Genomic DNA, 23670 nt, shown 5'->3' with positions numbered 1-23670 from the left:
CCCTGTGGTAAAAACCCCAGAAGGATTTGGATTTTCCCCTTTCTGTAGGTGAGGCATGAAATCTAAGCATGGTATGTCCATCAGAACTTTCAAGAATCTAAGCTCTACCCTCCCAGGAGGTCATAGAATCACATAAATTAAAACTGGGAGGAACCTCAAATGATCCAGTTTAATATTTTTCTTTTTACCAATAAGGAAATTGAGACCCAGGGAAGTTAAGTGACTTGTCCCAACCATGCTTAAATTGATGGTCAAGCTTTCCTCATTCTTTCCACAATTACACTCGGCTTCACTCAGAGAACAAGAGGCCAAGGAAAAGAGCAACATTTAATGTTCCCTAGTAACATCATGACAAGATTTGTGATGCTGGGGGAAAAAAAAGAACACCGTTTACACCTTTGAACAAAATGCTTCCACACCTTTGAATAAAGTGATATAATATTCTATCCACTGGGAAATTGATAAAACTGCAGCTATTTGTTTATGGCCCTTCTCTTTCTCTTACTGGATTCTTCTCATTTCACAAGTGAAATTAACCAACATTTAGGAAAATTAGGCTGAGCTCTCCCTCTCTCTTCACGGTCAAGGGCAATGGCTGCACCACTAACTCTGTAGCCCTGAAGCAATGACATAAAAGACCATCTCTATCTCTGTCACACAAGATAACCTGATACACAAAAAGGAAAGCTAAGTTCTAGCTCTTAAAAAGAATGTCAGTAAGTGGATTCAAGTTGTCCTTTTGCTGAGAACAGAAGCAAATGACATTTATCTGTTAGAGAATACTTTCAACTTTTCAAGAGTCTAGAAGCCATCCCTGACCCCTGGAATCATTGATTCCCTGGTCTCCATGTATGAGTAAGTTAAATATCAGCTGCCCATGTGCCCTGGCTCATCTGGGACAGTCCTGGTTAGTGCCTGTGGTCATGAAGTAATTATTAATAGGGCCCCCTTTTACTCTCAAAAGGATCCCTGTTTGAATAATAAATCACATGGTCACCTGATCAATAAGAATAAAAAAATCTGTCCATCACATAAAGAACTCTGATACTTACAAATAAATACCAATAGTACCATAGATGAAATTAAAATGGTTGGTCATAAAAATGAAAAAAGTTTGTCTGAAACTATCTTGTCATTCTTTAAAGTTATGAAGTTTCAGGTAGAAGGATATCTTAGAGTAAGTTCTTATAAAGTTCAGACTTGCAAAATATTGCAAATGCCTCATTCAGAAAATATTTCCTATAATCTTTCTAAAACAGTAATCATGTCCATCTGAATCTTTAATTAAACTAATGTTTCAGTCCATCATTCTTAGTGTTCCTATAGGAGCATTATTTGTTATTTGGACCCAAACACTAATTAGAAAGCAGATAAGTTGTTACATAAATCTATCCCAAAATGTATTCTTGTGTAAATTTAACCATAAAGAAAATTGAGTTTAGAGGCAACATGATATGGTGGTTAAGTGCATGGACTTGGAGACAGCCTGGGTTTGAAAAGAGCTCTACCATTTACTAACTGTGTAACTAATTTCTCTTACCTTGGTTTCCCCATACATAAAACTAGAACAGAAATAATATCAACTTTGGGGGTTATTGTGTAGAGCTATACATCATATGTGTGTGTGTGTGTGTGTATATATATATATATATACATATATATATATATGTATATATATATATATATATATATATAAACAGTGATGCCTAGGTCATAGCAAAAATATGTAAGTATTAGTAGTATGGGTGGCTGTTGTTGAGATGATGAAATGTTTCCCTGGTGATAAAGAGAATCTATAATACATGGGATTCTTTCTATTGTTGATAATTAGAGTGTATATGCCTTTCCAATAAATGGTGCTGGAACATTTGGACATCCAAAGACAAAAAAGAAGAAGGTGGAAAGGAGGAGGATGAGGAGAAGTAGGAGGACAGGATGAGGAGAACAGTGATGAGGGGGAGGTGGAAGAAGGGGAGAGGAGCCAAAGAAGAAGAGGAGGAGGTGGAGGAGAGGGAGACGGGAGAAGGGAAAGGGGGGGCAGGAGGTGAAGGCGAGGGGTAAGTATCATCCTAAAATTTTACCTAGAACTTTAAATACATGGGAAACCAAAAACGATCCGTTTTACATTTCAAGTATTATAAAAACAAACCAAAGCCAAATGCACAAGAATTCCAGATATCTCCAGAATAGATATGCTGTACTTCATCCAGAGTCTACAATTTATACTGCAGAGTATGTTAGGGATAATCTACCTCACAGCACTGGTATTTGGTAAAAAGAGAAAATGAATCTTAGCAAAATATAAACTCCTCAAAAATAAGCATAGTAATCCTCAAAGGATAGTGCAGATTTTATAGACATCTTAAGCATCTCATTAAACATAACTGCCAGTGGTAGAGGTTCCTGGTATCTGAAAATATCTAATTAATCGCCATTTTTCATAGTACTTAATTTTCACAAGGGAATTGTAAACACAACCTGTTCTTGGAGCAAAAATGAAGTCCAATTAATTATTTTAAATGGTATTAAAAATCGTATCACTGTGGCTATATTTCTACCCACTCTGAGAAAGTTCCATGTTTTTGTCATTCTTTCATTGCTCCAACGAACTAGTGCTTTAGCTCACATTTGGAGTCTGCCGCTTTCCTCCTGTCACATGCTGGCCTATTGTCACACTCTGGCAATGCTGTCGCCAGTGCCAAAATCTACAGTTCTGCCACCAATGCCATCACTGCCTGCCAACGGACACACCAAGGTGTCCAGGGCTCTGCGTTGAGGATGCTGAAGCCTTTGCCGAAGCTGCCAGCACCAATCACACTGGCATTTAGTGCTTTCTACGCTGCTCAAAGACTTCATGGAAGACAACTCTGTCCATTTTTACTCACAGGCAAAACTGCTGAGGTCGAGTTGGAAGTCAACCAGAAGGGGAGGCCGCCTGCCAAACTCAGGGTCCCTCATTTTCTATGAACAAAACCATAAGAATCTCATCTGTCTTTTCTCCAAGGGCTTGGGGATAAGTCTTTCACTGGGAGGCTTTTCAGTGTCTCTTAAAAACAGTCCTTTGAAAGTGCCAAGCTACCAGCTCTCCAGACATGGCTGAATCTTAGGATGAATTCAGTGTAGGCTTAGTCTGTGATCCCTGCTACTTATGAAGTCAAAGTGCATTGCACACCCACACACAGACACACGTAAAAGTCACACCTGTGCAGTTGAACTGAGATTTATTGAGTACACATCAGGTACAGCCCTTGATGCCAGGAAAATCAAGTTCCTGACCTTGAGGGGTTTGCAGTCTGCTGGTGGCCCAAGGCTGTTTGATCAAAAGATGAAAGCTCTCCAGATGTCTACAAATCTGCTTTCAGGTGAAGAATAGTGCACCAAATATCAGTTTACCTTGCATTCTTCTCTGATTCAGTCTCATCAGTTCAGCAGGATCATTAAAATATGAGGTTGTTATGAAAAAAAATCACTCTGAGCTATTTGAAATTTCAGTAAAACTGAAAAATATAGTTCAATACCCAGTATTGTTGTCTTTTTTAGACTATTAAGAGATGTGCTACACAAATATATTCACTGATTGCATGTTAATGTCCTGCCAATGTGGAGGGTCCATAAAAGACTCGTTCATTCCACACTGTATAATATCTGAATTTTTGTAGGGAAGAGATGGAGTATATTGACCACTATACCACTGCCCTTAAATTTCCTCATATGATGTTATCATAGATTAGTAACTAATTTCCCTACTGTGTTCATTATTTTCACTTTTATAAAACAACATTGTAATAAACATTCTTATAAATAATATTTGTATATTTCTTTGCTTCAAAAAATTCCTAGAGTAAAATTACCTGGCCAGTAGCTACATAAGCACTTAAAGCCTTGATACATTTTATGTTCCAGAAAAGTTGTACCAGTATAAGTCCTACTTGTAGTATAGGAACTATATGTTTTATAGAAAAATTCTTAAATAAAAAAATAAATGAACCATTGGTGGTGTTGCTTTCCCAGGAAAATACATTATGTACAAGGAAGAAAAATGCCAGATGAAGGTGAGAGACATAAATTATGATCTCCTGAACAGAATAAATAGTTTCTGGATTTAAAACTTTTTTCAACCAAACAGCACTGTTAACCATATTTCTGTTCTTCTTTCAAACATTCTACACACACACGCACTAGGATGCCTTCCTATTTACCTCTATTCTTCCCCTCCTACAAACATCCCACCTTGATAAGTCTAACAGTCATTGGTATATTTTTTATTAATTGTATTAGGTACGTCCTAATTATTTGCACCTCACAATTTAGCCATTTGTTCTATCCCTACATAGTACTTACATTAATGTAATGTAATTATTCTCTGCTGAGACAAAACCATAATGTGTTTCAGAATGGGCACCAGGTTTTTAAAATGCTCTTACTTTTGAAACTTTGTCATCCTTCCAGGACAGACAAAATTAAAACTTAGAGTTTTGATGATGGCACACTTCCTCAGCATTGCCTCTGGTTTGAAATCACATTCCCTCTGCAGAGGACAAATCCCAAGCACAAGTCCAGGGTTTCTTCTCCAGATGCAAGAAGTAAGTTATACCCCACTGCGATTCTCATTTGTCTAATGGCTCCCGTGTATTGAAGGCTTCTTATGTGCAAGTGCTTTTCAAAAATTTCCTTATTTCCAGTCCATATAACAGCCCTGGGAGGCAAGTCACATCCCACTTTACAGATAAAGAAACTGAAGCTGACATAGGTTGACATAGGTTGAACACACAAGAGTCCTCACCACAGAGTCCCTGAATTTAACCATCATGATCACTACAGCACAAAGAAGAAGGGTCAAAACTATAACTTTCTTAATTTTCAATTTTCAAACTTTTAGAAACAGCATAATTCTTTTAGTTATATGCTCAGAATATTTCTTGGCATGCTATGTACCATAGCTTATACAACACTTCTACATAATGCCTCTCTCTCAATGAAGAATCAGGATGTTTCCAACACTCCCGACCTATTGAAAAGATTTTCCAACACAAAGCATTGAGGAAGAGCTTTAAAAATAAGTCAAGGGTCTTCTGGTTCAAGATGACTGATGGAACCCAGGAGTTTCCCTCACATCCTTCCTTGCACCTCATTAAAAGGAGAGGAAAGGAATTTAAAAGAATAAACCCACAACAATAAGAGATCTGGCATGGGAGGGGAATCAGCATGAAAAACCATATTGTAAATTTCTAGAAGATAAAAAGGAGATGGAGGTGTATTGCTCTATGAAGCAGAGCTGCAGCCAGGAAGGGACCCTAAAAGGTGCCTTTCCAAACCCTGGAGGCACAAGAGTCAAGGAAGGCAAATTCCACAGGGCATGACTGTAGTAGATTTGCAAAGGAGAGAATTCATTGGCGGTCTCTTAGACCCACCCCCCCTTCTCCTTCCACACCCCCTGCAAAGGAGTACGGGCAGCCACGAGGTCGGCAAGCTACATGCAGAGGACTCCCAGGCTGGATGAATGAATGAATGAATAAATAAGGAGAAGCAAATAGAACAACAAAACATACAGGAATTCCCAGATTGAAAGCTGAGCTCCACTGGAAAAACAAAACAGAAATGGAAACACTTGATTTTCCATATTTCCTTCACACTTTCTAAAAGAGCTCCCCACTCCCTGTGATAAGCTTATTAATTCATGCTGACATTTTCTCATTCAGCTTCCCCATGGTGACATGATATCCCAGGAAATTATACCAGGTTTGGGAAAGCAATCCTACGGGCTCTCTCATCTGCTCCAAAAATAAATGTCACCAAGTCAGTATTTAAGAGCATGAAGTGGTCTCTGAATGGCTACATCCTGACATCCAGTTTGTTTCGGAGAACAATCTGCGGTGATGTCTTCCCCAGAAGCTACCCATGCAAGGAAACGCCCACTAACTGAAAAAGAAATTGATGAAAGGACCCTTGAGAAAAACTTAGGTTATAAATAAAAGAGAGAAACCAGCAGTTAAACCACAGACATTCTCTTGCCATTTTTAAAAATCATCTCCTTATTTTTATGAAGATCAGATAGCAAAATAAAGCCCATGGCTCTCAAATATAATTCCATCACTAATACAGCAGTCTATTTGTCATTTCCTGGGGGGAGCCATACTCAGAACAGAACTGGCTAGGTAAGTCACTGTAATTCCCACAATGAGAACCTAGAAACTATCTCACCACACGTACAGGATATTATAAATGTCACTGTGAAATCACAGCTCAGTTAAAGCCTGCCATCCATCCCTCTTCTGTTACTCACCATCACACAGAGCTCTAGCAAAAGATCCATTCAATCAGTGCATCTCAGACTTACATTATCAGCAGACACTGCTTTAATTAGCAGTGGTTTTCAAAAGACTGGATGAAAAAAAAAAAAAAAGACTGGATGGTTTCGAGAACTTCGTGTGAACCATAAGGTATAAATCTGGATCCTCATCAGTTTCACTTTACTCTTCACCTCCCCGCCCTGGGTTCTAACAGGCACAGCCCTCATTTTTTTCTTCAAGGGAAAAGAAAAATCGTAAGGGTGACTAGGATTTTGCCATTCGTGTGCAATCTACTTTTTCCCCAACCTCAGTGATGCAAAAGGGACTAAAATTAGAGTTGCAAAAGAGACTAAAATTAGAGTTGCAAAGGGACCAAGTTATCTGTGTCAGGCACATTGCAGGGAGCAGCGAGAACTACAAAAGGGAATGAATACGCCCTAAACAAACCATCTTAGAATAACATTTAAAACACAGAGCTCATATTTTCTAAATTGTTATTCCCGATGAAAATAAAGTGTCCACTTTATTTTATGTAATATCGTAAGAAAATAGAACGCCTTATTTCGATAATATCGCGATATTAATATTGAGGCATTTACATGCTTCTTTCTCCATCTATTCCATAATTTTCCTCCATGATTCAGTCCTCAAATCTTCTCAGATCTTTGTCATTTCTCATTTCTCAGTGAAAACATCGAAAATATATGCAATTCAATTCATGAGTACTGAACTGTGAACTTCCTACTGCAAGGAAGGTTTAATCTAATCACAAGGACTTCTATTTTACATTTTACATTCGGTCAGTGATGACATAAAAATATAAACTATTTCAATGTTTGTATAAAGAGGCATTGTTTGGTATGGCAAGGATTTAATCAGCATACAGCCAAAGGGTATTTTTCTACAGACTCATAAAGTTTTAGATAGAGTAGCAATCTTGGAAAATCCAACCCAGCCTCTCACCTTGTAGATAAGGACACCAAAGGTTAAGTGATTTGTCAAAAGCCACACAAACACAACTTTCCCACCAATACTGGTCCTAGACTCAGATACAACATGCTTTTCACCACACCAGATGGCACTTAGGAAGAGGGAAGAAGGTCTCTTCTTTGGAATAAGAAGTCTTCAGCACCATACAATCACACACACACACACACACACACACACACACACACACACACATCCCCAGAGGCATAGGTTCTCTGTTCCGACTTTCATAGATATGGTAGGATGGTCCTCAGAACACCTGCATGCCCTCTCCTACCCTAACTCATCATTTTCCCAGTCTCACCTCATTCTGCAATGATGCCCATTAAGATTCTATTCCCACTGCTTAGTGGATTTCCCATTCATTCCTGTGATCCACCACCAACATGGCATCTCGTCTCTTCCCTCCTTTTTTTATTTCATCCTACATATTCTTCAGGAATTTTTAAACATTTGTTACTAACTCTATGGAGAGGAGGACAGAGAGAGGTTAGAGTGGGATTATTTCTTATGAAAGAGTGCTTTAAGAGCCATTATTTAGTTTTTCACTTTGATCTGCCAAATAATCAGGATTCATGGTTACTCTTTGCAACTATGCATCTTCAGCCAGGGTGAAACCAGACTCTTCTTACTACTCATAATGCTTGAGGGCTGTTTCAGTTCTTTGGAGAGTATGTCTTAATCAATGAACTCCTGAATACCTGGTACAGACTGATCAATCCTGTATCCCCTTTACTGAGTTCTCAGAGAGTTCTTATCCCCATAAGTCATGGGAACAACGTAACTGATTTTATTAAAAATTCAGAAGTGACACTGAGCTCAGAAATTCAGAGAATCCTAGTTCTGAGTTTCCTGTTTGCCTTCCAGTCGAGGGATGCTTATTGAGGCATTTACTATAAAATCGTGTTCATTACCGCCCATCTGTTTTTTGAAAATAATTATTTCCACAGAGTATGCTGGGTGTCAACTTATTACAGAGCTCTGGCCCTCTCTGGAGAAAAGGGAATAGTGAATTCAAAATATACTGATGACGAATGGGCCATCTTGGCAGGGGTGCCAAATAGGGGTATAGAATGCATAGTAGGCACCACAGACATGCCCGAGAGACCAGCAGCATTTTTAGAGATGCCCAAATGCCTACCAAGCTCCATGACGGTGCCACCCATAAAAACAAACGAGCCAGCAGCATGGGGGAGTTAAGGTTTGGGAACAAATTAACTCACATCCTCTACCATCAAAATGAACAGACACGATGGACATCCAAGGCAACTTTCTCAGTAAAATACAGAACATAGCAAGAGTCATTGATCCACTCTTACAAATGCAAAGAAATGGAAGAAAGTTTTCAAAATAAATAATCAAATGTCAAAGAAAAGGAGATGTCACATTGTTCATTCATTTGTTTTCATTTCCCTTCATTTTGGTCATCACCAAAATTAGTTTATTAAGGATTTAAGGCAATCAATTATGATATAAAGATAGAGAGATTCAGTACCTTACCTCCAGAGAATTACAACCCTAAATTTACCACTTATTGTATTATGTGATGCTATCTTGTCTGGAATTATGTATAGATCAGAAACAACACTCAAGCTATACTGAAAATAATCTCTAGATAAGTCACCAAAAACATCAGCAGTATACACTTTTTTTTTCAGGTATGTCAGCACCTACTGAGTACCTGTTACCAGGGACCCTAGTTAGATACAGTTAGAAAAAAGATATATAGATGTTGGTTTGAAGCCTTGGGAGCTTGCTGGGTGAAATTTGAAATTGGTCCCCATGCAGGGAGGGCAAGGAGAGACTGGAGAAGAGGCAGACACTCCAGATTGGTGGGTAGCAGGTTTAATAAGCAGGGAACTTATATACCAGGCTTGTCTCGGGCATCAGCAAGAGGAGTGGATCCCCTGGATCACTTGCCAGAATCTTAAGAGTTTATAGAGAGGTCGTAACTGGGTTCAGTCAGATGGTACCACCCAGCTGGTCTCAGCATCACGTTCCTCTCAAGGCTGCGTCCTTGGAACAGCTCCCACTGTGGGAACTGTGGGCAGAAAGCACATTCTAAGGACAGGGGAGGGGTGAGGAGACTTCCACTGCCTGGGTCCTGCTCTTGGGTCAACCAGAGGTCATGTCCTCCCCATGACCTCCTTCAACAGTAGACATTTATAATGAAATGAACTATGTTACTGCATAAAATGCTTTACAATTGTTCCCATTGTTAAGACATTCTGATGCATAATTATAGTCTTGCTGTCCCAAGTCTATGTGAGAAAAAAGAATTTGGAATGTTTTTGTTTTGTACACTTAGAATATGTCTAAGCTACTAAAACTTACCATTATTCTTTTATAATCTACTAAAAAATAATCAAAACAATAATCTCCTTGATGGCCAAGACTTTCTTTATCATGCATGTTCTGCTGCAGCCCTTAGTACCTGTCTTGTTCCAACTAGGCATTCAGGAATGTGTATTGATCTGAAAGCCTCTTTTTTGTTTCTTTCTGAGGACAATCCTACCTAATAGACACTAGGTTGCAACTCTGAAGATGCTCCAAACAAAACTCAAACTTGTCATCAGATAATAACAACAGGAATTATAACCAAAACAGCAGTTCCGTGTTTTATTTGCTAACAGATTTCTTCTTAGAAAATAATTAATTTTATTTATATTAATGAACTTATGAATTGATAACTAATATAACCTTAAAGTGCTACCCTTCACTGAATTACCACAGAATTTTTAAATGTATACTTTGTGTTTTTATATTTTACCCATAGTTTTTTCTTCAGTGTCTTTTCTCTTTCATTGTATTTAAAAGTGACAGGATTCTCTTTTCCTAAAATTGAGAAGAACGCTTTTTGTGAGATCCTAAGGAAATCTGCATGTCATCGGATAAGGCTTTCACCCTCAAATTTAAAATGTCAAAAAACTGTCAGATGACAAATTTCTTTCTCAATCTCAGAGAGTTACTTTTACTCAAAAAAGCAATATTGATGATATTCAGCAATTGACTACTTTCTTAATTTGCTTCTACCAAGCATCAGTATAAAATGAGTTGGATGCAATACCCTTCTCATTATCATTATTTTTGTGGTACTTACTGAACATTTATTGCTTGGGAGATAGAATTGTCTCTTGAGATATATTATACTAATGTGATAGAAATTATTAGACTTATGTGTGAGATCTATTTGTTCTTATCATCTTTTAGAGAAAGAAACCATTATGATGTCAGAATGCCCTGAAGTGCATGACCATTTTTACTATGTTAATACATGAATTGTTCCTTTTCATTAAGAAATTTCGGTTGAAGATCAATGTAAGTGAAATTCTTTGTTGACGCATTTAATAATCTAAAAGAAAGAGTTCAGAGAGCAGTCAGAATTTCTTGCCTGAATTTTACTTATTTATTATTTACTTATTATTTATCTATTTATCTGTACAGGTAACTTCCCCAAGTACTGAACTTTATTTACTGTGTTCCCTCCCTCCCTGAGAACAGTTTCTGCTCAGTACAGATTGGATATTCTGGTGCCTTTTGATTGGCCCCAGATTTTCCTCCAGTCTTCTGGAAATTAATCAGAGGCCAGCCCTAGGCTTCCCCTCCAGAGTAAAGTCCATGAATTCTGTGGCAGCTACTCCCTCTAAGGAGAGGATTTAGCTCACTTCTAGATTCATAGCTGTGTTCCAGGTAGAGTCCGGCATGAAGAATGTGTGACCTCCCAGGCAGTGAAATTTTTATACACCAAGAGATCATTTTCACTTTTGTTCATGCGCCCCATATCCACTATGGTTATTTGCAAAACTTCCTGTAAAAGATTGCCAGGGAGCTCTGGGTCAAATTTCACACTAATTCATAGTAACTCTTATTCATGTTTTATTTACCCTCTATCTGGTTCCATCAAGGTTTTATAACCACTAAGCCATTATGGTTAACATATCTGAGTTTTCCCTTTACTTTGAAACGCATTTCAGTTTTCTCTTTCTATATAAACAAACCCTGGGTATGTACTTGCTAAGTAAGTCAGGCCAGAAACAGTTTGAAAACATCAGTCTCAGCCGAGGGACTTCACATACATTATAGTTTTTAATGCTCATGACAGCCTTCAAATTAGGTATTACTGCTCCCCATCAACAAGTAAGTTAACTGAGACTCAAAAAGCTTAAACAAAATCCCATTGTCCTACATTTAGAAGTTATGGATTGAGAATTCGCACCAGATCTTTCTGACTCAAAACCCCTGGTTAGTTCTACAATAATACATGGCTTTTCAAAACAGTCAAAAAGCAAAGTAGTCTATGGCCGTGACATGTTTAAACAACCACCTAGAATAGAGGTCCACAGTCGATATTCAAAATGACCCGAATCCTTTAAGAAAAGGTTGTATTTTATCCAATGTATTTCTTCAAGACCTTGAAATTCTAATACACCTTAAGAGTTTTCAACCCAGTATGGTTCTTCTTTCTATCTTTCAAGAATATCACTACTAGTGCATACATCTGAACGTCAGAAATCCAGAACAATGCAGTCTCACGAGTTTAAGAAGCCACGGTCTTAAACTCAATATGGATTTACTTTTTGCTACTTGCACTGCTTTTAAAATTAGCCGGCCCTGTTCTAATATTAACTCTGAAGCCACAGTAACTTTACAAACACAGTTAGCCTCCTATACTCATCAGGTGGACCATGAACAATACATTCTACTCCAGGTTACACTGTATTTTATGTTTGAGCAAATAGAAGTGACCACTATGTTCATTGACATTGAATTTCTTAACATCAAGGTAAAGCTACTTTTACAACTTTTATAGCCTAAAACTAAAAACTTTTTGAAGAGTAAACTTCATCCTTACACCAGAAGATCATTAACTTATTCCATAAAACATTAAAACAGTCCATAATTCTTATATTTCTCCTGACACATATTTCTGGTATCTCTGAGAGAAACTGGGCTTTGAACATTCGTTAAACCTCTTATCAGTAAAGACAATAATCTCCCAGTATTGAGACAATCACAACAAGGGCTCAAAATAAGTGGATTCTGGTTTTAAAAATGGAGATAAACCACATCATTAACTAAATCAAATTTGCCCACATTCTGGTAATGACAACGCATTAATAATTTTATTACATTGTTTTCAGTAAAGCCCTTGAAACTCATTCATTTCAAGGTTGTTGACCAGAAAAACATGGAAACATAGGCTGCCTGGTACAACTTTTCCAAACTATGACAGCTGATTTTTACTCCGTCAGTCACATCATAAAGCTGTGTTTGCGAAATCTCACCAGTCTTACCGTCAGTTTCTCCTCTAAATTCTGGTTTAATAAGCTTCCTTTCTCATGCTTTTCAAATTCCATGTTGAAAGAGAATGAGCGAGAGAGAGACAGAAAAAGTGAGATTCCGATTCTGTCTAGAAAACGATGTGACGTGCTTACGTGTTAGATATTGCAGGACATTCCAACTTGTGAGAGCCCAGGACACTATCAGAAAGCCCTGGCGATAATTTCTGGTTAGCTAGTGTTTCCATTTATAGATGTTCAAACCCCATAAACAGAGCACTGAAGAGAAGTCAGGCAGCTGGCCTTAGATAATGATAAATGTCACTTGATATAAAAGCAAACTCTCCAACAGGAGACTATCCCAACACGTTAGGTTACCTGAGTCAAGAAAGACGTCTGTGACAAAAAGCCACTATCAAAGATTTCATTAGTAGCCATTGCAGCACAATAAAATATACTCTAGAATATGGGCCTAATAAATCAATTTTAAAAGGACAAATGTGATGGTCATATAGCAAATATGAATCAGCCAGTCCCATTCTTCCAAATTCCAATTTGGGTCCCGGCAGTCTAGACATTTATGCATTATTTTGTAGCTCAAAACTTTAAAAAGTCACTTAAAGGGAAGTGCAAAGGAAAACTAATTAAAACTATTCAGACACACAACACATATATTCAATGGGTGTCAGTTTTATTCCATGAAAAGTGGGCAAATGATATTTAGAAACTTCATGAAAGGAAAGTGTTTTCCTTCACAAAACTGATTTTTTTCTTCATTATCCTGGCTTTTCTACTGGGAACAAAGTTATGACAGAGAAGATGAAATTCATTTTTCCAATGGAACAAATGTTCTCAGAATTCTTTTGAAATTGTTACATGCTTGAAAGAAAATTAACTGTGTGGCATGATGGTAATTAACTCTCTGGGTTTTGTTGTTGTTTTTTTTTTTTTTTTTTTTGCAGCAAACTACATATGCGAATGGCAATAAAAAATAAAAATGGCTTTCAGAGTAAGCTAAGACTGATCTCTACAGTGGCCTAGTCTCTCAGCCTTTTCAAACATCGTTTTCACAACTGTTTGTGATCGTAACTTAAATTTCCTATCGGTTTTTCCTCCACTTTTAGGAAACATTTTAGGAAATGAGTTATGAGGCTCTGTCCTTTAGCGTGATTACAGCTGGTTCTCTATTGCCAGGCAGGGTTGCTCTAGAGCTTATTCTGCATCAGGATGGAAGGGCTGAGGATTCCAGAAGTGAAACATTTAGTAGAAATAAACCTAGCTAGCCCTGCTTCAAGATGAGAATTCAGAAATGGTCTATCAGACTTATGGGCCAAAGGGGCTTCCCTCTTTGGCTCACCTCTGAGTTCCAGAAAGGGAATCACACATGTTGTCCTAATACATTTGCAATGAAGTCTTATAGGCTGAATAGCAGGCAAGATTGGTATATGTCCAAATCAAGGCAAGAGTTGAAATTTTATGTGAAGGGAACTTCCAAAATCTCTCTAGGAAAAAAAAAAAGGCATGCTATGGCTGCAAAAGGAAACAGTTATTGCTGGTGTAATGCCGGAAGGTGAAATTCAGGATCCAGTTGGGAGTAGGGGGATGGTAGGATGCAGAGCTGGTTGGAGAAGGAGAAGATAACAGGTATAATGACAGGGACATGCCAGTGCCAGTGGGAGGGATGGAAAGTTTAATTCAACAAACATGTACTGAGTATACATAATGGGTGAAGATTACCCTAGATGTAGGCAGATTTTTTTAAAATAATGAATAAAAACAATAATAAAGTGAAAAGACACAATCTCTACTTTTCTTCCCCAACAAACTCACAATGTAAACATGACTGGATATAAATAAGATATAATAGCACTCTTACATAGCACAGTCCCATAGCACTCACCATGTGCCAGGAGTGGCTTTAAGACTTTCCATATATTACCTCAATTAATTCTCCAAACCACTTCTAGAAGGTAGATACTATTCTGCCTACTTCTTTCTCGTGTTTGTTAAACACTTCTAGGTAGATACTACTATTTTCTCCGTTGTTATGAGCTGAATTGTGTTCCCCCAAAATTCATACGTGGAAGTCCTAACCCCCAGTCTCTCAGAATAAGATTATATTTAGAGATAGGGTCTTTACAGAGGTAATTAATTTAAGATGAAGTCATAAGGGTGGGGTCCTAATCCAATATGACTGGTGTCCCTGTAAGAAGAGGAGATTAGGACAAAGATACACACAGAGGGAAGACCATGTGAGGACACAGGGAGAAGATGGTCATCTCCAAGCCAAGGAGAGAGCCCCAGAAGAAACCAACCCTGCCGACACCTTGATCTTGGACTTCTAGCTTCCAGAACTGTGAGGAAATATATCTTTTTTCTTTAAGTCACCCAGTCTGTGACTTAACAGACTAGCAGTGCTAGCAAATTAATGCACCCATTTTATAGTTGATAAAATAAGACACAGTTACATAGCCAATAGCTGGCACTCAAGCCCCCTGGCCCAAGCACCTACCCACTGGGCACTTCAGCACCTCTGAACAAGTAATCTCATCCCAGGCACAAAAGGGCAAGTGGGTCTGTAGCCCCAGCACTGTATGGTGAGGACCACTTACTCCATCCATATACAGAGATATGCTTAAATATATTTTACATATGTTTTAGGGACAGGAGCTTTCTTAGGTAAGATCATGCCCATGCAAAAGCCAGCCCTTGTCCAATTGCTGGTCCAACAGAAGAGATGAGCTACATGGGTCTCCTTCCTGTTCATCAATCACGACAAACACGTCTCCTGCTCCTGACCGGAGAGCCCTCTCTCCAGCGTCACGTGGCTCCATTCTCCCTTCATCCAGAGCTTCCCCAGTAACTATCTAAAATAGCAAACCCTCTGTCCACTCATTTGCTGTTTTCTCCTTCATAGCTCTTATTACCTCTGGCGGTCTATTATTTCACATGATATTTGAAGTTTATACATATCTAATATTTATTTGCAGTTCATCTCTCCTACTACTGTATAAGCACCAGAGGGTGCTTTATTCACCACTTTATCCAGGCACTTAGAACATAATAAGGATTAAATAAAGGACTTGTAAAGGAAAGAGGGCAGGAGAGAGAGGAAGGAAAGGAAAAAACAAAGAAGGAAAGAGGGAGGAAGGGAAGGAGGGGGAGACGAGGGAAATGTATCAAATGGAAGTGACAAGATATTTAATGCACTATTATTTAAAAGACTTTTGGTAGGAAACACAGGAATAAAATGCATGTTTATCTAACGCAAATCATACTATAGATGAATACAATATGGATTGCTCAGTTATCTTACTCAAAACACTAACCATTAGAGTAAAGGAGAAATAAATAGACTCAGGAAGCAGGAAGAATTGAATTTATTTGCAGATTCTGCCACTTTCTAGTTGGGTCACTTTAAGCAAATTAATTCTCAGAGTTTCAGTGCCCTCTCCCTTTAATAAAGGAATGATATCAACCTCTTAATGTTATGACAAAAATTAAAATGTGGTAACAGGTGCAAAGAACTTCACACAGTGTCTGCCATCAAGCAGGTTCGGGTGAAAGTGCATGCCATTATTTCCCCCGGCTTCGTGAAGTTTATCTAGGAAAAAAAGTTCACTTCAAAGATAGTATCAAAGTCCTAACAAATGTGGCAAAAAAATTAACAGAGAGAATGGGAGAAAATATTTGCAAATCATTTATCTGATAAGAGCCTTGTATCCAGAATACATAAAGAACTCTTACAAATCAACAATAAAAAAAGACAAATAAACCCAGTTTTTGAAATAGGCAAAGGATTTGAATAGACATTTCTCCAAAGAAGACAAACAAATGGCCAACAAGCACATGAAAAGCTGTTCAACAAAATTGTGATTAAGGAACCCAAATCAAAACCACAATGAGACAGCATTTCGCACCCACTAGGATGGCTAAAATCAAAGCAGACAGTAAGCATTGGCAAGGATGTGGGTAACCGAAATCCTTGTACATTGCTGGTGGTTATAAAGTGGAACAATCACATTAGAAAACAGTGTGGGAGCCCCTCAAAACCTTATATACAGAGTTACGATATTATCCAGAAATTCTACGTCTAGGTATATACCTAGAAGTTTTGTATATGTTCATACAAAATCTTGTAAACAAATGTTCATGATAGCGTTATTCATAATAGTCAAAAAGTGAAAACATAAATGTCTATCAACACATGAAAGGGGATATATCATACAGAAGCGTATTACTCAGCAATAAAAAGGAATGAAGTATTGATACATGCAGCAATGTGGATGAACCCTGAAGTGAAAGAAACTAGTCACAAAAAGTGACTTTTTACGATTCATTTATATGAAATGTCCAGAATAGGAAAATCCATAGAAATAGATAATGGTTGCCAGGGGTTGAGGGGAAAAAGCAGACTTTGGAGTGACTGCTGGTGGGTAGGGGTGGGTTTTTTGAGGGTGATGAAAATATTTTGAAATTAGATAATGATGATGACTACATAACTCTGAGTATGCTAAAAAGCACTGAATTGTATGTATACTTTGAAAGAATGAATGTTATGGTATGTGACTTATAGTTCAATGAAGGTATTATTTAAAAAAAAAAAACACAGGAAGATCTATAATTCCTTTCTAAGATGGGAATTTATGATTTTTCCCCAGGAATATAATATGAGCAACGGGTCACTCCAAACAGGAAATTAAAATCTACTCTACAGTAGGCCAGCAAGAATTTCATTCAAAAGTGAAACAAATAACCCTCAGCAAGTGATATTTGCTTCAAGACACTGCCACCTCACTCCATTCCTTTGCATCATCTCCATATGCCTTGTGGGGCTGGGGAAATCTCAGCTGCTCAGGTTTTGTGCTCATATTCAAAAACTGGGGGAAAGTAGAGTTTGCAGCTATTAAAATGACTTGTTCATCTACTGGATCCAAGAGTTAAATACAATTTTGTTTTGTTTTGTTTAATAGTGGTAACTTCCCCACACCTGCCATTTAAAGAATCTTTCATCTCCACAACAAAAGCACAGATAATCACTCTGCTGCTGAAATGTCACAAGGCAGGTAGACACCCATGAGACATGAAAAACAAATGCTGTCTTCTTTTTAAAAGAATGACAAGTCTGCAGAGCATGGTGTAGACAACTGAAGATCTTCCTCATTGTATGCACCAAGGATAAATATCTTTTTATTAAGATAGGATCCTCTTCTGAGACAAGGAACACCTTTTATATGGGTTTCTTATCATTCTACACAGCATTTCCCAGACATGGGTCCTACGTGCTCTCCACAGCCAAGTCAGAAGCCCATGTAACCCCACACCCATTTAGTAGTGATCCAGGACACTGCACTCAGCACATGTCTCCAGGTGCCATATCCTGTCCCAAGAACCCCCCGCGTCCCACCCCGGGGTTGTTTCCTGTGGCACTCAAACACCAAATGAAATTCCAACTAGACCCAGTGCTGAGAACTTATCTCACTCAGACAGCTAACTTTGGACCTGTTGGTGTTGTTTTTGGTTCAAAATGTATGCCTATGTCTCTAAGAGGCTCTGTTTAATGGTCCAATGGGATGAGGGGGAGGGGTGACAGTGAAAAACAAAACACAGAGACTGGTCCCCAGAATTTCCTGGTTTTCCCAGCATCCTTACCTGAGTCTTTTTATCAGCTTTGGCCACTGTGAACCCTCAGGCAGCAGTTGTGAACTCTTATTCTAGAAAATCCTTCTGACTCTTATCTTCCGGTCTGTCTGTGCATCTTGCAAATAGGCAAAGACCCAAAGATTTTAACCTCCCACTGTCACCAATTGTAAGCCCCTTTATGGCTTCTGCAGGCCAGAGGTACATGCCTGTAGCTTGTGAAAAGATAATGTCTACAGAGGAATTTCTTAAAGCTGAATTTGTCACTATGTAATAAACATTTTTTATAAGTGGAAGCTGCCAAATGGACACAAAAGCAAACCCCAAAATATCATAATATGATAATTATGATAATGACAGCTCAACAAATTTATACCTTTGTAATTACCAGTCTTCAATGAAACACAAACCTTTTCTACTGGAATATGATATTTTTGACTTCTGTTACTATTTGATCCCTTATTTTGGTTCTGGGCCATATTTTTTAAATGATTCTAGGCAAGACATTTTAGTCAATGGAAGGAAAAGAATATTTTCTTTACAAAATCACCTTTGATGGTAGAGCATTTGTTTGGAGCATTAGAAAATATTTCAATTAAGTGAGAGCTGTGAGAACTTTGAAAAGTGTTATCTTTTTTAATGTGTGCATCTGAAAAATGCAATTCTTTTATCAAAAGTTATTGAAAAATAAAATGAGAGGTTTTTAAAACAAACACTAATATCAATCAACATTGACAAGAGCAATGATTCTGATATGAAACGAAATCCTTATCTCCAGAGCCTGTAACACATAAGCTGAAAAAAATCAGCCCGGGATCCAAGTCCAGCAAGTTTTGTTTTCTCAACTGTGCTATACTCAGCACCTACAATATACATTATTTATACAGTATATATATATATATATATACACATACATACACATACACACATATATAGTATATACACTATATTTACATATACACAAATATTTATATATACACAAACATATACACTATATGTGCAGGCCCTCTGAATAGTAGATACACTTCCCAGTAGTCAATTAGTGTCTCTCTCTCTCTCTCTCACACACACACACACACACACACACACACACACACACCATTGCTGTCTCAGGAGTGAAGACAACAGCCAGGTTAAATTAACAAGATTTCAGGAAAAAGGATTCAAAGATGAAAGCCTTTACTTTTTGAATATTAGAATTCCAGCGTGTGTTTCTCACGTCAGAAAGGAGTTCTGGATTTAAGTTTTCCTGGGTCTTTGCAGCTAAGCAAAGCAATGAGATTTTACACCATCGTTCACTTCTCCCCTAACCCCGGCAGCTTAGCTGTTGTTGTGTAGACATGACAAATCACTTTGCCCCCAAAGTCACGGCTCCGTGCCCTTTGACAGCGGGCATATACCCAGGATATACTTTCAGCTTTATCGGTGGAAACTGAAACACGTTCCAAGGCAGTGTGCCCTTATACAGAAAGAACACTTACCTTTCAACTGACTTGGAAGCAGCCTGCAGGACGGTCATCCATCAGGGAGGTCACCGGCCACATTCCCCGAGCAGCTGACCCTGTCAGTCTTTGGAAAATACTGTTTACTCTGTAACTAACGCTGGATCCCGGGCACAAGATACAGAAACAAAATTTTAAAAGAGTTAGGCGTAAACCTCCTCCCCACTAGGACCTCTTCATGAAAACAGGAGCTGCGAAGTTTCCCCAGATGATTTCTTGATAAGAATGTCTCAGTTCTGGAGATTTGGAGTCGAGCATTGAAAAGATTTGCAGCACAGCAAACTATCTACTTTTTAGTGTACTGATGAAAATTCTTTAAGCTTCCCTATGGACATAAGTGATAGACAAGTAAAAGGTTACTCGAAATGGAGTTTTCTGTTTATTTTGATTAGATTTTTAAAAATAAGATTGAAAGTCCTCCTGAAATGAAATGCCAAATGTTCCAGAGAAAGTAGGTCAGAATTATACAAGGGGGAGCCCGTGGCAAGCTGAACAAACCCCACAGTCAGGCAGGGCACTTGCCCTGCGATCCAGCCACCAGGAAACACCCAGAGGGGCAGACTGTTGGTTCACCAACTGGCCTTGACACGCACGGCGAGGAGAAAGAGTCAGGCACTCCAGACTGGCAGGTGGCAGATTTAATAAGCAAGGGAACTTCCATGTGAGGCTTGTCTTGGGTAACGACAAGACAAGCAGATCTCCATACCTGCCCACTGGAATTTTTTTTTTTTTTAACATCTTTATTGAGTATAATTGCTTTACAATGGTATGTCAGTTTCTGCTTTATTACAAAATTAATCAGTTATAAACATATGTCCCCATATCTCTTCCCTCTTGCATCTCCCTCCCTCTCACCCTCCCTATCCCACCCCTCTAAGTGGTCACAAAGCACCAAGCTGATCTCCCTGTGCTATGCAGCTGCTTCCCACTAGCTATCTATTTTACGTTTTGTAGTGTATATATGTCCATGCCACTCGCTCACTTTCTCCCAGCTTACCCTTCCCCCTCCCTGTATCCTCAAGTATATTCTCTAGTAGGTCTACATCTTTATTCCTGCCTTGCCCCTAGGTTCTTCTGACCATTTTCTTTCTTTTTTTTTTTTTTTTAGATTCCATATATATGTGTTAGCATACAGTATTTGTCTTTCTCTTTCTGACTTACTTCACTCTGTATGACAGTCTCTAGGTCCATCCACCTCACTACAAATAACTCAGTTTCGTTCCATTTTATGGCTGAGTAATATTCCATTGTATATATGTGCCACATCTTCTTTATCAACTGTTGATAGACACTTAGGTTGCTTCCATGTCCTGACTATTGTAAATAGAGCTGCAATGAACATTGTGGTACATAACTCTATTTGAATTATGGTTTTCTCAGGGTATGTGCCCAGTAGTGGGATTGCTTGGTCATATGGTAGTTCTATTTTAAGTTTTTAAGGAACCTCCATACTGTTCTCCATAGCAGCTGTATCAATGTACATTCCCACCAACAGCGCAAGAGGGTTCCCTCTTCTCCACACCCTCTCCAGCATTTATTGTTTGTACATTTTTAGATGATGGCCATTCTGACTGGTGTGAGATGATATCTCACTGTAGTTTTGATTTGCATTTCTCTAATGATTAATGATGTTGAGCATTCTTTCATGTATTTGTTGGCAATCTGTATATCTTCTTTGGAGAAATGTCTATGTAGGTCTTCTGCCAATTTTTGGATTGGGTTGTTTGTTTTTTTGATATTGAGCTGCATGAGTTGCTTGTATATTTTGGAGATTAATCCTTTGTCAATTGCTTCATTTGCAAATATTTTCTCCCATTCTGAGGGTTGTCTTTTTGTCTTGTTTATGGTTTCCTTTGCTGTGCAAAAGCTTTTAAGTTTCATTAGGTCCCATTTCTTTATTTTTGTTTTTATTTCCATTTCTCTAGGAGGTGGATCAAAAAGGATCTTGCTGTGATTTATGTCATAGAGTGTTCTGCTTATGTTTTCCTCTAAGAGTTTGATAGTGTCTGGCCTTACATTTAGGTCTTTAATCGATTTTGAGTTTATTTTTGTGTATGGTGTTAAGGACTGTTCTAATTTCATTCTTTTACATGTTGCTGTCCAGTTTTCCTAGCACCACTTATTGAAGAGGCTGTCTTTTCTCCACTGTATATTCTTGCCTCCTTTATCAAAGATAAGGTGACCATATGTGTGTGGGTTTATCTCTGGGCTTTCTATCCTGTTCCATTGATCTGTATTTCTGTTTTTGTGCCAGTACCATACTGTCTTGATTACTGTAGCTTTGTAGTATAGTCTGAAGTCCAGGAGCCTGATTCTTCCAGCTCTGTTTTTCTTTCTCAAGATTGCTTTGGCTATTCGGGGTTTTTTGAGTTTCCATACAAACTGTGAAATTTTTTGTTCTAGTTCTGTGAAAAATGCCACTGGTACTTGGATAGGGATTGCATTGAATCTGTAGATTGCTTTGGGTAGTAGAGTCATTTTCACAATGTTGATTCTTCCAATCCAAGAACATGGTATATCTCTCCATCTATTTGTATCATCTTTAATTTCTTTCATCAGTGTCTTACACTTTTCTGTATACAGGTCTTTTGTCTCCTTAGGTAGGTTTATTCCTAGATATTTTATTTGTTGCAATGGTAAATGGGAGTGTTTTCTTAATTTCACTTTCAGATTTTTCATCATTAGTGTATAGGAATGCAAGAGATTTCTGTACATTAATTTTGTATCCTGGAGAGGAGTGAAGATGGCGGAAGAGTAAGACGCGGAGATCACCTTCCTTCCCACATATACAGTAGAAATACATCTACACGTGGAACTGCTCCTACAGAACACCCACTGAACGCTGGCAAAAAACGTCAGACCTCCCAAAAGGCAAGAAACTCCCCCCGTACTTGGGTAGGGCAAAAGAAAAAACAAATAACAGAGACAAAAGAATAGGGATGGCACCTGCACCAGTGGGAGGGAGCTGTGAAGGAGGAAAGATTTCCACGCACTAGGAAGCCCCTTCGCGGGCAGAGACTGCGGGTGGCAGAGGGGGGAAGCTTCGGAGCCACGGAGGAGAGCGCAGCCACAGGGGTGTGGAGGGCAAAGCAGAGAGATTCCCGCACTTCCCGCACGGAGGCTCGGCGCTGACCAGCACTCACCAGCCCGAGAGGCTTGTCTGCTCAGCCGCCGGGGCGGGCGGGGCTGGGAGCTGAGGCTCCCGCTTCGGTCGGATCGCAGGGAGAGGACTGGGGTTGGCCGCGTGAACACAGCCTGAAGGGGTTAGTGCACCACAGCTAGCCAGGAGGGAGTCCGGGAAAAAGTCTGCAGCTGCCGAAGAGGCAAGAGACTTTTTCTTCCCTGTTTCCTGGTGCGCGAGGAGAGGGGATTCAGAGCGCCGCCTAAACGAACTTCAGAGACGGGCGCGAGCCGCGGCTAACAGCGCGGATTCCACAGCAACAGGGGCGCAGAGGGAAAAACGGAGAGATTCCCGCACAGAGGCTCGGCGCCGAGCAGCGCTCACCAGCCCGAGAGGCTTGTCTGCTCCCCCGCCGGGGCGGGCGGGGCTGGGAGCAGAGGCTCGGGCTTCGGTCGGATCGCAGGGAGAGGACTGGGGTTGGCGGCGTGAACACAGCCGGAAGGGGTTAGCGCACCACAGCTGGCTGGGAGGGAGACCGGGAAAAAGTCTGCAGCTGCCAAAGAGGCAAGAGACTTTTTCTTGCCTCTTTGTTTCGCGGCGCGCAAGGAGAGGGGATTCAGAGTGCCGCCTAAACGAACTCCAGAGACTGGCGCGAGCCGCGGCTATCAGCGCGGACCCCAGAGACGGGCGTGAGACGCTGGGGCTGCTGCTGCCGCCTCCAAAAAGCCTGTGTGCGAGCACAGGTCACTCTCCACACCGCCCCTCCCGGGAGCCCGTGGAACCCGCCACTGCCAGCGTCCCGTGATCCAGGGACAACTTCCCCGGGAGAATGCACTGCGCGCCTCAGGCTG

The 23670-nt window shown here is 39.5% G+C and overlaps 1 protein-coding gene across 11 annotated transcripts in view; it reads right to left on the bottom strand.

Annotated features, from left to right (window-relative positions):
• MLIP (muscular LMNA interacting protein) overlaps positions 1–12743 on the bottom strand; it is a 282530-nt gene extending 269787 nt beyond the window's left edge. For all 11 annotated transcript variants that reach the window (XM_059938984.1, XM_059938985.1, XM_059938990.1 and 8 more), the window contains exon 1: positions 12572–12743. In XM_059938984.1, the coding sequence (XP_059794967.1) occupies positions 12572–12634 (63 nt within the window). In that variant the 5' untranslated portion in view covers positions 12635–12743. The remainder of the gene's footprint in view (positions 1–12571) is intronic.
• Positions 12744–23670: the final 10927 nt, after the last annotated feature.

This window comes from Balaenoptera ricei, chromosome 11 (genome assembly GCF_028023285.1).
Source record: "Balaenoptera ricei isolate mBalRic1 chromosome 11, mBalRic1.hap2, whole genome shotgun sequence".
Lineage (NCBI taxonomy): Eukaryota > Metazoa > Chordata > Mammalia > Artiodactyla > Balaenopteridae > Balaenoptera > Balaenoptera ricei.
Note: the sequence above shows the minus strand (reverse complement) of the source record. Positions and strands in the feature narration are given on the sequence as shown.